At 48.6% G+C, this 16,570-nt stretch overlaps 1 protein-coding gene across 6 annotated transcripts in view; it reads left to right on the top strand.

Moving 5' to 3' along the window:
- LOC309646906 (uncharacterized protein) overlaps positions 1-16,570 on the top strand; it is a 231,055-nt gene that overhangs the window by 51,905 nt on the left and 162,580 nt on the right. For all 6 annotated transcript variants that reach the window (XR_014255639.1, XR_014255640.1, XR_014255641.1 and 3 more), the window contains 2 exons: positions 3,265-3,451; positions 3,542-3,649. Coding sequence is in view for 2 of the 6 variants with exons in the window: in XM_082433747.1 (XP_082289873.1) it covers positions 3,394-3,451; positions 3,542-3,649 (166 nt within the window). In the remaining 4 variants the exon portion in view is untranslated. The remainder of the gene's footprint in view (positions 1-3,264; positions 3,452-3,541; positions 3,650-16,570) is intronic.

Below are 16,570 nucleotides of genomic sequence, written 5' to 3'. Positions count from 1 at the left end.
CCCGACATCAGCAGCAGCACAGATCGGATGTGGTGTGATCTGACTCCAGCTGATCTTTCCATGCATCTCTGCCTCTTACAGCCTGCATCCCACACCTCTGTCTCCTATTAGCCTTTCCTGGAACATGCCCAATACCATCCAACCTCTAGGCCTCTGCCTATGCTGTTCCCTTTGCCTGGAGCACCCTTCCACAAAACCCCTACTGGCTCTTGACCACAGATCTCTACCCAACTTGATGATTTTCCCAAGACCACTTAACCTGTCAAAACCTAACTTGTTTTGGTTAGATGGACCATGAGGCCATGGCCCTTAAACCTCAGTGCATCCGAGGTAGGGGTGCCAGATTTAGCAAATAAGAGTAGAGGGTACCCAGTTAAATTACATTTCAGATAAACAATGAATGGTTTTTAATATAAATATGTCCATGCAATATTTGGGATATACCTATACAGAATATTATTTGTTGTTTATCTGAAATTCGAGTTTAACTGAATATTCTCTTTTTTATCTGGCAACCCTAATCCATGAGTTTGTAAGCACGTAATAGCTCTGAAACCTTCTGGGGAAGGTGATGCTTTTGTTGCGGCTTAGACGGGGCGGGGGCCTGGGGACCTGGAAATGGAATCGGCTTGAGTGCCCACTAGTCTAGGGCCCCCACTTTACAGACCGCTGACCAGAGATTGGAAGGATGTGCCCAAGTTCACACAGTGGGGGGCGGGGGGGGGCGGCAAGGGGAGGCTGGAACTCGGGCTCCTGATTCCAGCCATGGCTCCCTCCTGTGCCAGCAGTTCTGTGCTCTGGGCTGATGGGGCGGCTCAAGTTCCCACTCCCCTGCGCCTGACCTGCCCTTGGCCAGCTTCAGAGGGGGGTCTGATGACGAAATGTGATCCTGCCATAAAATCTACACCAAACCAACTCTTCTCACAGCCCACCCGCCAGCCTCAAAGGGGGTCGCCTAATCCTCATTTATGGGGCCAAGCAGCTGGGCCCGGCCCAAGTCTTTGAACGTGAGCTTGGGGTGCTCTGGGTCAGCCTAGCTTTGGCCAGAGGAACCTGAGAGTGAGGGGATCTAGGGAGGCCGAGCAAGTTGAGGGCCCAGCCAGTCACAGGCCCCCCAGCCCAAGGAGCACCAGTAAGGGTGAGAATATAAAATGAGAGGGCTGAAGATGGAGGGTCAGTGTGGACACATCTTTCCAAGTGTGTATGAGGAGCCTGGGCTTTGGTCCAGCAGCTGAGAAGAGATACTGGAAGATTTAAAGCAGAGAGCAACATGGTCCTAATAGAAAGATGGCTTGGAGACCCCTTACTTAGAAGACTCTGGAAGTAATTCAGACAGAATGATGACAGCTCTGACTCTGAGAGTGGTGGCTGGTGGAGAGGAGTGAAAGGATACTACTGAGACGTAGTGATAGGACAGCTGGGCCATGGGGGAGTCCAGAATGAGGCCAGCTTTCCGGTTTGGGTGATGTGGTGGGCGGAGGTGCTGCCACAAAGGCAAGGAACCTCAGAGAAGGTGCAGGAAGAAGCTGGGTTCCCTTGGGTGTGCTGAGTAGGAGGGGCCTGTGTGGCACCCAGCAGAGATGCCAGAAGGTAGCTGTGAGCCTGGGGTCTGGGAAGAGAGCTTGGATGTGGAGATCAAGTTGGGCATCCTTAGCCTTTGGACCTTGAAACTATTACTGAGGGGAGAATGAAAAGAGAAGAGGGTCTAGGAGTGAGACCCCAGGAACGCCAACAGCAAGGGCTGGGTAGGAGCAGAGGAGCCCACAGGGGAGACGGTAGGCCACACAGGTAGGAGAAAAACCAGACAAGGGGAGGTCGTGGGAGCCAAGGAAACAGTCAGTGCCCCGAGAGCCCCGCAGGCAGAGCCTTCATTGGATTGAGCAATGGGCTCACGTTGGTTCTGGGGGCGGGGGGTATGCTGATTTGCCGAAGAATGGGAGGTGAGGGTGTGTAGATACTGAGTGTAGACAACTCTCTAGAGAAGGTTGGTTGTGAAGAGATCTGGGGGGGTGGTTTGGCAGAAGGGGTGCAGTCATTGGAGGAAAATGTGGGCTTAAAGGAGAGACTGTTTCTGAGATTTTAAAGGATGTTTAACCGCTGAAGGGAAGGAGGAAGTAGAAAAAGAGAGGCAGAAGGATGCCTTTCACTCTTTCCCGACTGCAACCGGGTCAGACCTACATCATCTTCTAGACCCAGGACGCCTGCACACAGATACACACCAGAAACAAGGTTTCATGACATGTACTCACCTTTACTGAGTGTGACAGGCTGATATTTCCTCTCCTATTTTACTTTTTTTAAACTGCTGGTCACAGCACCCCAAATTGAATTTGTGATCCTTGAATGGTTCACCACGGTCAGTTTGAGAAACCCTGAGGTGGAAGGTACGAGGAGAGACTGGGGTGGGTGGAGGGGGTGACCTCTCTGGTGGTGAGTGCTGGGATCCAGAGGCGGGGGCTGGGCTTCCTCTGGGGAGGGACCCCATCTGTCATTCCAATAGGAGAAAAGGAGATGAAAGTTGGAGGAGGCACAGGGAAAGATACAGGATTTGTGGCTAAAAGTTGATGGCTTTTGTTTTCTCCGTGAAGGTCACCTGTTAAAAGGTCAGGGGAAGGAAGAAGGTTAGAGGTTCTGAGGAGAAGGGGGAAGATTTGAACAGCCACAGGGAGGAGTAGAAGGAGCAGAGCAACAGCTCTGAGGCCTGATGGAGGTGGGCAGCCACGGATTTAAAGTGGTACCGATTTTCCTGGAATTTTAGTGAAGCCTATGCAAGAGAGTTCCTTCTTTGATTGGGGACAGGTAAGTCCTGCTATGGAACGAGGGCCAGGAATTCTTAGCTGAGTGAATGAATGAGCAAATAGCTCAATGAACACATTTATCAATTCAAAAAATATGTGGTGAGTGCCCACTATGTGCCCGGTACTGTTCTAGGAGGGGAATACACACGTGACAAGGCAAAATTCTTGCCCCTTTGGAAGCAAAATGTGCATCAGACCCTTTGGACTTCATGAGGCTTTTCGGAGGCTTGCTCCCTTCCTTCCTTCCTTCCTTCCTTCCTGCCTTCCTTCCTTCCTTCCTTTCTTCCTTTCTTTTCTTTCTTTCTTTCCTTTCTTTCTTTCTCTCTCTCTCTCTCTCTCCCTTCCTTCCTTCCTTTCTTTCCTTCCTTCCTTCCTTCTTTCTTTTAAAGGTGGCTAGCCCAGTCCAGTGACAAATTTGGAGGCACGGCCATCATGCTGCCACATCCCTGTTTGTGTTCTATTTCAGCCCAAGACGAAGGAGTCAGGAAACATGGTCTTCATTTTCACCAGCTCAGAGAGCCAGAGTGACTTGTTCCAGGACACAGCACATCAGCAGAGCGGCTGAGATGGCTTGAGGCTGAGTTTCCCACTCCCAATGCTGAGGAGTTATTCCTGCTCTCCACACGGCACTGTCTCCACAAACCTTGACTTAGGTAGGATGCTGGGGTGGGAGGTGGGTGCTTGGATTTCAGTTTTCTGGAGGGAAATCTTAAGATGCTTTTTTTTTTCTTGTTTCCCCGAAGTGGAGCAAACAGAATGTCTGCATTGCCTCAAAAGGAAGTGGGTCCATCAGGCCAATGAGTACCAGTTGTCGAATGGCCTCTCTGGGGGAATGTGTGCCCTCGTGGAAGGTAAGAGTGTGTGTGTTCAGGACCCAGCCCACCCAGCTCCCCCATACGGACACCAGAGAAGGTGGTGTGGGAAGTGGGGAATCAGTATTTGTTAAAGACACACATCAAGAGGTACAGATGCTTGTGCAAACATGGATATACACGTCCTTATTCAGACTCACAAGCATGGACGTATAGTCGCAGGTATAGGTACACCCACAAATACACTCATATTCACATCTAAATGCTTACCCATTTACACACACACACACACATCCAAGAGGACATACACATTTGAAACAAGCACATGCATGGTGCACATTTGGAGGCATATTTAAACTCACATACCTTAGGTGTATACTCACATGTGTATAAGCAGGTGCGCGTGCACACGCACGCACAGGCACAGACACACACACAACAAAGAATCAAATCTAAAAGTGCTCACTGAAAGTTGTACACTGTGTATCACACTCCCCCAGCCCCTCTCCATCAGCCTCATTTCTGTCTCGGTGCCTTCACCAGTGATCATATGCTGTCTCTTGCCTCCTGGCCTTTGTACAGGCTGTTTCTTCTAGAATATCTTCCACTGCTGCCTTTGCCACTCCTCACCTTTCAGTCACAGTGTATCTATCCTTTTCTCTGGGACCCCTGCCTTGGGCACCCACTTGGCATTTTCTATGCCCCCTTTCATAACACTCAGGCTCTTTTGTTCCAACTGCTTGCCCGTTTTCCCCAGGCTGTCAGCTGTTTTGTTCATGACTGTACATAGGAGGGCCTTAACACACATAGGTTACCTGAATGAATAACTACTGTGTGTGGAGTGCTTAGCTGTGCCAGGAGCTGGAGTATGTGGGAACAGGTATTAACTTTCTATTATTGACCGCATTTCATAGCAGAGGAAAGGGAGGTATCCCAAGTGTCAGAGCTGGGATTTGAACCCAGGGTGGACTCTTTCTACTCCCAAGTGTTTCTCTGATTTCCCTCTTGCACTGGAGTCGGTACGTCTAGACCCACCGAGACTGGAGTTCATCCTTCCTTATCCTGCACCCCTGCCCAGGGGCTTCCCACCTCCCTGGCCGAGGGCCTTGAGGTCCCTGAGTTCACATCTCAGGTGTGCCAGCTCTTCCGTGGCATGGGGCGGGGGCTGAGCTAAATATTCCCGGCAGAAGCCGGAGGGACCCCCTGGGAACAGGTCTGGGGAGATGCGGTGCGGGGTGCAGCTGGGGGCTGCGTTATTTAACTGACTCCAAAGCGAACCCCCGCTGGGAGAAAGCTCTTTCCGAGCCCAAACCAGGCGGAAGCGTCGGGGCCAGCGCTATCCCCTGGGCTGGAAGCCTGGGCGCGGGGTCCCCGTGGGCAGCGCTCTCGGCCGGGGCGGGGTGGGGGGGGGGACGGCGGAGAGATGAGCGGAGCGGGCTGCGGCCGGGCTCGGGCTCCGGGCGTGGGACGGGCGGCTGGCCGGCTGGCGGGGTGGCGAAATGTCTTTTCCAGATTAGGGGCCCAGCCCGCGCTGTTGACACAGTCGTAAGTTTTAATGAGAAATTTTGAGTATTTGCGTGGGAGACGCCGCCTCTGTGTGCACAGATGCCGTGGGCTGGCGGCGCGGGGGGCCGGGCCTCCCGGGGGCCCGCTGCCACAGGCCCGGCACGGATTCCTTTCAGGCAAAGGGGAAACATTCAAACTCGCTCACCTTTGAACTGCCAGGGACGCTGTTTACCTTGGCTGCCCGAGTGGCAGTTTTACAGATATTAAATACCGTCCTGAGGGCGATCTGGGGCCTCCCGCAATCCCCACGCCCCGCCTGGGGCTGGCCTGGGCGCGGGGAGGCCGGGGCGCCCATCCTCGCGGAGGTCGCTGGGGTGGCTTCCCAGGCACGGCTTCCCGAGGGGTCGCGAGCCCCTCCCTGCAGATGGCTTTCTGTATTTTGCGCTGGGGAGACGCCCTGGGGCTCGCCCTTCTCATCCACTCCCCAGCCCATTCATCTCATAATTCGATTTTCTGTGTCAGGGCGGGAGCCGTGTGGAGGAGGCGGAGGGCTGTCTGGGGCCGGCTCTGATCACTTTCTTGATCACTTTCTTGATCTCTGCGTCTAGAAAGGGGATGTCTCAAGTGTAGGCGCCTCCCAGGCAGGACCCAGGTTGCCTGGCTCTCCTCTTCTCAGGGGAGAGTGGAGACCCCTCTCCCCAAAGATCCCTGTGGGACGAAGGAGGGCTCTGCCTGAGGCCCAGGCTTCAGTCCTGGCGGTCAGAGGGCTCCCTGCAGAGGAGCAAGCCATGTTGATCTTACGGAGAAGCTGCTATGCACACTTCACTGCTGATTTATTGGTTTTTAACTAGATCCTTATGCTGGGCTAAAAAAGCCATCTTGCACTTTGCAAGGCTCTGCTGACTGCTGCCGAAAATGACACACAGGGGCTCCTCCTGCCCCCCACCTCCCCAGCTCCACCAAAAGGGCCATGGTGGAGGTGTGAGCCTGGAGTCCCGTTCTGAGCAGGGAGCCTCAGCCCTCAGCCTCCCCGCCACTGACCACCTGCGGTGTGCACTCCGGTGAGTGTGTCTGTGTGTGGAAGAATTTATGGACTTGAAGGGAGGGGCTGGGAGAGGGGGAGGGTCCATACTGAGCCCTGAAACACACTGCCCATCTTTTCTCCCTCGGGGCTCGCAGAGCACTTGTCATACATTTTGCTGAGCTCTGGAGTCAGGCGAACCTAGACTGACATAGTGGTTACTGTCTCAGCTGAGACAGTAAAGTTTGGGAAGGTAGCTAGCCCCTCTGATTCCTGATTTTCATCATCTTTGGAGTGGGTATAACTCTGATCTAGGATGTGGGAATCATGTGAAATACTGTATGAGTGGCACTAACCCAGGGTCCAGCACACAGAGGGTGCTTACTGATACCCTCTCGATTCTTTGTCCCAGCCCAGACTGGTCGCTCCTGGTAAAGGGGAAACTCTTTAACACAGTGGCAGGGTGACTCACAGCCTCCTGGTACCAAGTGCAGTGCTTTGTGAGTTACATGGAAAATTAGATACTAATACAGACCGTTCAGTTTGTAAATCATACAGCACTTTTAACACATTAGCTCATCAAATCCTCCTAAAAGTTCTGTGAGAGAAGGGACAGGATAAAAGGAAGGAGCAATGTCATTGGACCCCGACAGATAAAGGGATTTTATCATAGAACCATAATTTGAACAACTTCTAGCCTAGAGCACTTTCCTTGATGTCACAGCTGCCTCTCCTATTATTCAACATTGCTTCTCTTCTCAGGGAGAATGGCTTCACGGAAAAGGAGGGTCTTAGGTAGAGGGATCTTAGGTACACAGATGGGGTACTCGCAGACATGGGAGCAAAGAAGACCCACATGGACACCCGCCTGTAGGAGAGGCCAGCCCTGGAAGAGCAACAAGAGCAGGGTGGGCACAGTGAAGACAGGTCTGATGGAGACCCCCAGAATTCAAGGAGCCAGAGAAGGACGCTGGCCGCATCTGCAGAATCCATCAGGCAGCTTGATGGGTCGCCGTTAAACAAAGATGGGATAAGGTTACATGTGTTTTCCGTGGGAGTCGGCTCCAATTTCAGCCTGATGATTTAGTCAGGTGTAAGCATGAAGTTTCCAATTTAGAGAAATAAATCTCCAGTGATTTTATTATCCCCTGTTTTACCCTGACACCCAACTTCACCCCGGCCCCCTGTCAAAGCCCTCGTGATGTGTTTATATAGGGCGCACTGTAATTGATTGGCGTGCAATAGAACATGACACAGAAAATGTGGCCTTCCCCACCAGGCCCAACTCTGGGAGCTTCCATATTTCATCATCCCCCGGGCCCAATCTCAGGCCCCCACTACTGTGGCCGCAAATTCCTGGGATTCTGAGTTGTCCAAGAATAGGAGTACAGGGCCAAGGAGTCCAGCCAGGCACCCCAAGGTAGGCTCAGAAGGTGTTTTGACTTGGAGATGTGGGTTGGACACCAGAGAGAGACATCTGCCCTGGGTAGAGGCTGGTTGGGGTGGCTGGTCTCGTGACCTCAGAGGTCCTGCCTTTTCTTATTTATTTATTTATTTTTGGCTGCGTTGGGTCTTCGTTGCTGCGTGCGGGCTTTCTCTAGTTGTGGCGAGCAGGGGCTACTCTTCGTTGCAGTTGCACGGGCTTCTCATTGCGATGGCTTCTCTTGTGAAGCACGGGCTCTAGGCGTGCAGGCTTCAGTAGTTGTGGCTCGTGGGCTCTAGAGCGCAGGCTCAGTAGTTGTGGCACACGGGCTTAGTTGCTCTGCGGCATGTGGGATCTTCCTGGACCAGGGCTCGAACCCGTGTCCCCTGCATTGGCAGGCAGATTCTTAACCACTGTGCCACCAGGGAAGTCCCGGGTCCTGCCTTTTCTGAGAGTTGCTTAAATGCATTGTCCATGGCTCTGAGGTTTAGTAATTCTAAAGTTCTAAACTTCTGAGATGGTCGGATTCTGATAATCTGTTATTTCAATCTATGAATCTGTGGTCCTAGATTTATGAGTCTATGGCAATAGTAAATAATACATGTAATACTATGATATACTATGATAATATTTCTCATAAATACGAGTACAAATGTAGATGTGGATTTGAATACTGACATCAATGCGAAAACCAATACCAGTTCCAGTATTATTTATCAAGGGCTTTCAGTGTGCCTAGCACTGCACATTATGTAATTCTTTCATTTAATTTTCCCAGCAACTCTGTAGGAAGACATTGTTATCTCTGTTTGACACATGATACCACTGAAGATCAGAGAGGATAATAACTTGTTCAAGGCTACACAGTTGGTCTCTGTTTTTTAAGATTCTGAGACTTTAGTATTCTTGCCTATAAGCCAGCCAAGACAAGTGGAAAAAGCAGACAGATGTGGGGTGAGAAGCAACTCCAACCTCATGGGTGTTGTTAGGAGTGTGCCTTATAAGTGCCCAGTTAGCCCAGCTGTTATTGACTCTGTCCTCAGCCCTAGGAGAGGTATCAAGATAGAGAATCCCCAAGGTTCGGGTTAGAGAGTGAGGGCCCAGCCTTCACCAAATCTGGATGATGGAGGAGTTCACTTCTGATTTCTCTAGAATCATATCATTTTTCCATGTGAAGGAGGGAGTCACTAGCCCAACCTCCCAATTAGGATCTAGATTCTTGCCTGCCCCAGCCCCCTGATGGGGGTGGGGTGCCTGTTTTCTATTTGCACATCTCTAGGACAGGAAGATTCTACCTCCGAATGAGCTGAAACCTGTTTTTCTGTAGCTTTGATTTAGGGATCTGAACTCTTTCCTATAGGTCCACAAGCAAATCTGCTTCCTCTGTTCCATGACTTTGGAGATTCTGAGACACAGTAAGTCAAATTTGTCTACTAACTTATCCATCATCCATCCATCCATCCATCCACCCATTCCCACCATCATCCATTAACCATACATTCATCCATCTGTTTCTTCACCATTCATCTATTCATTCACCTGTTCTCCACTTATCATCCATCCATCAATCAATATATCCACTCTTCCCTCCTTTTTTCTATTTCTTCATCTCTCCATCCATCCACCACCACTCTAATAGCCATCCATCATTCACCTATTCATCCACCCATTTATTTGACTCATTCACTTATTTGCTCAGTCATTAACTCATTGAGGGACGGTCACCCAAATGGCACTGTTTAGACACTCTGAGGGACACAAAGATGAATATGCTCTCAGTGAGCTTGGGAGAGAGACTAGACTTACATCTACAGAGTTTACCCATTCCATGACATCAACAATGAAGGCACTGGCTCAGCCATTTGTACATCAGTATTGGGCGAGGGGTTCAGGCTCTAAGTGCAACCAGAGGCCAGAGGAGAGAGGGGCCAGTGTGGGTGTGCTGTTCAGGTTGGGCTTTCTGCATATTATTTTCTTCACTTCACAAACTGGTTTCTTAGACGTGATTCCCCCCACTGGACCAGCACTGAAGTTTTGTACTGATTCCATTCATTCATTCTTTGGTTCAAGAAATGCTTTTTGAGCATTATTATCTGTCTAACTCTTCAGATATGGTGGTGAATAACAGATCCTTATTTATCATTTAGTGTAGGAAACAGATGATAAACAAGTAAACAAATAAATGCCCAATATAATTTCAGATAGTAATAAGCGCCATTAAAAAAAAAAGAACTCAGAAGAGGACAGAGCAGGAAGGAAGATGCTATTTTAGATAGGGACATTGGGAAGACTTCTCTGAGGAGGTGACATTTGGGCAAGGATAGGAATTCTTGGGGATTCCTAGGGATGGAGGCCCTGGCCCTTGCCTTCCTGTTTCCACTGGAGAAAGGGAAGGATATGGACCAGGACTGGAATCATGGGAGGCTTGGGCCCTTAGCTGGAGAAAGAAGGATGGTTCATCAAGAAGCAGAGCTGAGGTTTCTTTTGGAAAAGCTCTGCCCAGGAAGTCAACCCTTGTGGTCCTCAAAGCGCATTCACTTAGTTCCCCTCACCTGGCAGGGCACTGTCCTCATTTACAGTGAGGAAACAGAATGGGGACAGAGTATGACTTGCCTAAGATCTCAGAGTGGGTCAGGGGAGGATTCACACCAGTTCACGGTGTGGAAGCCAGCCCCTGGTGCACACCCTGCCCTCCAAAGCTCTGGTCCTTGGGTGGGCTGTGTGGGGAGGTTTCCCACCCCATTGGTCCTCTTCTGGAGGGGAAGGCCTGGTGGGGTTCAGTTCCTGGTGACTCTTGTGTTCTCTTCTTAAACGCTCAGATCCAGGGGAGTGAAAAAGATGAGTCTCAGAAGCCCCAAGGGGCCAGGACAGTGCGGGGCCCAGGAGAGGTGGAGGGCCAAGGTGAAATCCGTGCCTTTCCTTTGGGGAGAGAGGAGAGAATGATGTACTCAGCATCAAAATGAAAGCTGAATGGAGGCAGTCGTAGGCTGGGAGTCCAGACACCTGGTTTCTAACCCTAGTCTCTGGTTTGCTGTGGGACCTAGGAAAATGCCTTCCCTCTAGAGACCCTCACTGTAAATTGAGGGGTTTAAACCAGATGACTGTTGTGAACCCTTCTAGTTAGAACATGCTTGATTTGCATTGATATAAAACAGGCTGGAATTTCAGCAAGAGGGAGGCAGGTAAGATATCAAATGCAACTTCCACTAAAACAGTTTACCCACCATGGGAGTACACTTTGCCTTCCAGAAACTTGGTAGCCAGACACAGGGATCTGTTCTGGGCCTGGGTGGGATCTAGGCCTCAGGGAATTGATTATACTTGTATAACTGATTATACAAGTATTGATTATACTTGATTATAATTGATATACTCATTTATATCCAAAGATATCCCCAGATGAAGCATGCTTCCTGATATTCACAGCCTGTGTGGCCCCCACTCACAATGACCTGGGCTGGCCCTGTGACTCCTCTGACCAATAGAGTAGTGGAAGTGATGCTCTGCCAGTTCTGGCTAGAAGGTCTACTGCTGTGTAACAAATTACCGCAAACTTGGAGGCTTCAGACAAAACCCATTTATTAGCTCACATTTCTGTAGGTCCAGGCATGGTGTAGCTGGGTTCTCTGCTCAGGGTCTCACCAGGTTGAAAGCAAGGTGTTGGCTGGGGCTGTGATCTCATCTGAGGCTTGGGGTTGGTCCTCTTCCTGAATTCTCCTGGGAGCATTCAGGTCTTTGTGGCTGTAGGCCTGAGGTTCTCATTGTCTGGTTGGCTCTCGGCCAGGGGTCTGTCTAAGCTGCTAGAGGCTGCTCTCAAGTCCTAGCACCATGGCCCTCTCTCAATGTGGCAGCTCGGTTTTTCAAAGGCAGCAGGAGATTCTCTCTCCAGTTTGCTATGATGGCATCTTACATAGTATAACATAATCTATGCCATTGCATTTGCCATATAATGTAACCTAATCAACAGAGTGACTTTCTCCTATTTTCAGGTCCCACTCACACTTAAGGGGAAGGGATTATACAGAGCATGTGCACTTGTGGGTGGGAATCTTGGGGGCCATCTTAGAATTCTCCCTGTTTCACTGGCCCAAGCTTTAAGAAGTCCTGGCAACTTCCACTCATGTCCTTTTGAGCTCCCTGAGCTGTGATCTAAGAAGTCTGGCTACCCTGATAGAAACACTACGTGGAGAAGCCACCTGGGGAGGGAGAGGCCCTGAAACTACATGGGATGAGAGAGGCCCAGATGCCCGAGTATCTCAGCTGGGTCCAGCCTTCCAGCCATCCCTGCCAAAATGCCAGACATACAAGTGAACCATCTTGGATATTCCAGCCCAGTTGAGCCCCCTGAAGTCTGCAGCCCCAGCTGACATCACGTGGGGCAGAAGAACCACCCCGCTGAACCCAGTCAACCCACTGAGCGTAGTAAATGATCCCAGAGCCTTTCACTGATTCCACCTGCCAAATACTACTTGTTCTAGGAGGAAACATGATTCTGCCCATTGTATTTTTTGGGTCATGGGAAACCTGTCTGTTGCGTAGAAATTCTCCACAGCAGAGTACCTATTGTGAGGGTGGTGCCATCATTGAAGGGTGTATATGGTCCCAAGGCTGGTCCCTTCTTAGTTATCTTGAGAGGTGGTGGGGTTGAGTGGGGAAACTTCTAGAAGGGAAGGCCAGGGATCTGGACAGTAGCACCAACTGTTGCCCTGCAGTGTGATCTTAGAACTATAGGCCTCACTTCTATGGTGCTTTACGCATATTAACATATGACATATTAACATATTAATTCAACACAATAACCCTGGGAAGTAGGTACCATTATTACTCCACTTTATAGATGAGGAAATGGAGGTACAGAGATGTTAAATAACTTGCCCAAAGTCACACAGCTAGGCGGTGGTGGAACCTGTATCTTCCCTGGACACAATGATTCTGACTCTGAGATTCTAGAATTTCATGGTTCTAGGATGTCTAAAATTCTACAATTCTTAAGGTCCTAGTAGCCCCAAATTCCATTAGTTTGAAGATCATAGAATTCTCAGATTCCAGGTTGAAAAAGCAAATGCCTGACATCTGTGGGAGTGGGGGCCTGGGGCCGTGAGGGGGAATGACACAGCTTGAACCTTCAACCCTGCTCAGCCCTGTACTCCAGCAGTTAAAGATGCCACTGCCCCTTTAGGCACTTACTTCATTTCTCTGAAACATAAAACTTCTCTTGGAACTGGGAGCCTTTGGAAGTAAGAGACAACAACGTCTGCAGCATCCACGGAGAGGAGCCAGAATAAGCAGTGCGAACGGGACTCGGAGTTCCCTGAGAATGACAACATTCTTTGCATCCCGCAGACCCCAAATAAACCCACATCATCCTCAGGCACTACCGAGGCCCGAGAAGGGAAGTGAGGCGAATGTTTGCATAGGGCCCACCACCCTGGGTGTTGTGTTTCTGTTGGAACGGGGGCCACATGACTGGTGGCCCTAGAATAGCTGTTTGCTCCGGGACTGTGGGGAGGCCGTCCAAGGCCCGGAAGCGGGACGGCTGGCTGTGTTCTGCAGGCAAAGATAAGAGCCAGGTCAGGGTTGACATGTGGAAGCGTTTAGGAGTCCGGGAGATTGGACACTGTAGAATGAAATGTGCTGCAGGGCCTGGGGGCCCAGGGGTGACTGACTCCAGCGGCCTCATTCTACAGATGGCGAAACTGAGGGGAGAAGAGTGGCTGCCTCACAACATTTAGCGTGGAGCACAGTAAAGCCTCTGGAATGGACCCTGTGCTTCAGCTCCACCAGAGTAGTTAGTGCCTTTAACTCAAACACTTTCTCATCTCTGGGCCTTTGCTCAGGCTGTGCACTCTACCTGGAATGCCTTCCACCTCTTATTTGCCTGTGGAAATACTTAGCTTTCAAGGCACAGCTCCGAATCTTCCTCCTCCAGGAAGCCTTCCTTCATCCTTCCCCTGTCTCTGATATCCTCTCACCCGCTTCTCTGAGCACTGAGAGCATTTCACCTGTCTCTCTCTTTTGCTACATGTCGTTTTTCCCTTCCAGGCAATAATAATAGTTGCTATTTTTGTTCAGATACTGTAGGCCAGGTAATTGACATGCATCTTCTTTTCTTTTTCTTTTTTTTTAAAATCCCCATTTTACAGATGGGCAAACTGAGGAGCAAAGAAGTTAAGCAATTTACCCAAGGCTGCACAGCTAATGGGTAGCAGAGCCTAGCAGAGCCATGGTCTGGCACCATAATCCACACTCCTATTTTCTATATTTCTTTTTCATTCCAGGACCTAGCATAGTGTCTTGCACCTAATAGGTATGTTGTTCAATAAATATTTGTTTACTAAATGAAGGAGCAGCTCTAATAAGAAAATAAAATTTACCTGTAATCCTACCACATAGAGATTCTGGAAATTCATCCTTTAGATTTTTTTTCTAATGCAAGGATAGACTTTTTATCATCAGTTTTGAGGATCATAGATCAATGATCTATGATCATTGATCTACGATCAATGTACATATGATCTATGATCAATGTACATTGTACATGTACAATGTACATGTGCATTGTACAATGTACATAAGGTATCAATGTACAATGTTTGACATTTTGTTGTGTTTTTTTATATCTAATAAGTATTCATTGGACGAATGAAAATACATAAGCAACAGTCTATGCATATTAAGGAGATTTGAAGAGCACTGCAAGGCTTGCCAAAAACATTTCCTCTGCCTCACGACAGTAGTCCTAGAAACTCCTATCGTTAGACTCACTCCTCTGGATTAAGTCACTGCTTCCAGGTGGTTCTCGTTAAATATATCAATTAACTGAGAAAAAGTAAGCCAATTAGCACTTGTGAATAGAACTGTTCTCAGTCTTAATAGAATGACAGGTCATCTTTTTCAGGTTAAGGAAGTGTTCTTTTATTCCTAATTTGCTAAAAAGCTTTTCACTTTTCAATCATGAACGGCTGTTAAATTTTATCAAATACCTTTCCTGCATCTAATGAAATGAGCACACCATTCTTCTTTAATCTGTTTATATGGCAAATTACATTAAACATTTTGGTATGTCAGATCATTTTTGCACGACTAAGATAAATCCAACTTGCTCATAATGAATTATCCTTTTTATACATTTCTGCATTCAGCTTTTTATTATTGTTTAGAATTTTTACCTCTATGTTAAATTGGCCTATAATTATCCTTTCTCATACTGTTCGTTTCAGGTTTTGATACCGTGTTTATGATAGCTTCATATGATAAGTTGGGAATATTCCCTCTTTTTCTCTATTTTGAAACAGCTCTGTAAGACTGAAATTACTTATTCCTTAAGTAAACACTCTGGGTCTGGATTCTCTTTCAGGGGAAGAGAATTTTTAAAGTACAGATTTAAAATAGTTCGTGACTGTAGAGCTACCTAGATATTTTAATTTTTTTGAGTCAGTTTGGGCAAATTGTAATTTGCTCATTTCATCCACATTTTTGTATTTATGTGCAAAAATTTGTCATAATACCCTTTTATCTTTCAATGTTTGCAGCATATTTAGTTATAACTCCTTTCACTGCTAATTTTCTTTTTTCCCTTTATGAGATATAATTGACATATATTAATTTCATGTGTACGACATAATGATTTGATATATGTATATATTGTGAAATGATCACCATAATAAGTCTAGTTAATATTGATCACCACACAGTTACAAATTTTCTTTTTCTTGTGATGAGAACTTTTAAGATCTGCTCTCTTAGTCACTTTCAAATATACAATAGAGTATTATTAATTATAGTCACCCACCTGTACACTAGCAACCTCTTATTTAATTCTCACAATATTCCTCTGATAGATAAGGAAATTGAAACCCTGAGAAGTAAAGTTACCTGCCTGAGGTCACATACCCAGAAAGTTCCAGAGAAGAGATTCATACCTGGGTCTGCCTGGCTTCACCACCCACACCCAAGCTGCTGGATTCCCACCTTCCTAAAGGTCACTCGTCTTCAAGGACACAGTTCTTGCTCATGCTGCCTTTTAATTTTTCACCTATACCTCTGCCCCCACTGCCTGTCAGCTCTTCAAGGGCAGGACTCCCACCCTTTTCCCTGAGCTTTCCCCCAAAGAAAGCGCCCAGTGAAAGTTGGGTTAATTTAGGGACTAAGAGGCCATTAAGGTGAAATAATTTAAGGACCCCAGGGAAGGGCCCAGACGGTGAGTGTCCACCGTGTTTCTGGTCTCTGTTGTCCCTGAACAGTTAGGACAGCTTCCTGGAAGATGGGCGCTGACCTCTGCTCTGAAAAATGGCATTAAGAGGAGATATCAGAGGCAGCTTCGGGGTAGGAAGAGGGAACCTAAAGAAGCCATAGAGAGGCCTGTTCAGCTGGAGTAGAGCCCCTTGATGCTAAAAACTGGAGCCATAAGCCACAGCTGGAAAAGCACTGAGTCTTGGCGAGAGAGGCAGTGTGGATCCAGGGTGGGTTCTTGGGTGGCGGAGTGATGGAGATTCCCCAGGCAGCCCAGGAAGGAACTTCACTAGTCATGTCTCCAAGCCTCTCCCCAGGCACTTGCCTCTGCTTTCAGTGACAAGCCCTCGCCACCTCACTGGAGGATGACCCTGTGGTGTTTCCTGGAAGAATTCCTAGGGTAGAGGTACCTGGAGATGATGGAGGAATAGACGTGAGTCGCAGGAAGGCCAGGGAAGCCATCGGGAGGCTGTTTAGTCCCTCAGTGCTGACTGACTGGGCACCATGTGCGATAAACACGGTGCTGGGCAGTGGTCTCCAGTTGCCCTGTCTTCTGACCAATAGTGGGTCTCTGGGTTACAGTTTCCAAGCTCATTCGAATGTGCACAATGTGTACATAAGGGCCCAAGCTTTGGGATCAGGCAGGCTGAGGCCATATCCCAGCCTTACCACCTACCAGCCAGGTGCCTTGACACAAATGGCTTAATCCCTCCAAACCTCGGTTTCCGATTTCCTCATGTGTAAAATAGGCACGATGCCCCCTGTCTCTCAGGGATGT

This window comes from Balaenoptera physalus (assembly GCF_965194825.1).
Source record: "Balaenoptera physalus genome assembly, chromosome: 1".
In the NCBI taxonomy this organism is placed as follows: domain Eukaryota; kingdom Metazoa; phylum Chordata; class Mammalia; order Artiodactyla; family Balaenopteridae; genus Balaenoptera; species Balaenoptera physalus.
Note: the sequence above shows the minus strand (reverse complement) of the source record. Positions and strands in the feature narration are given on the sequence as shown.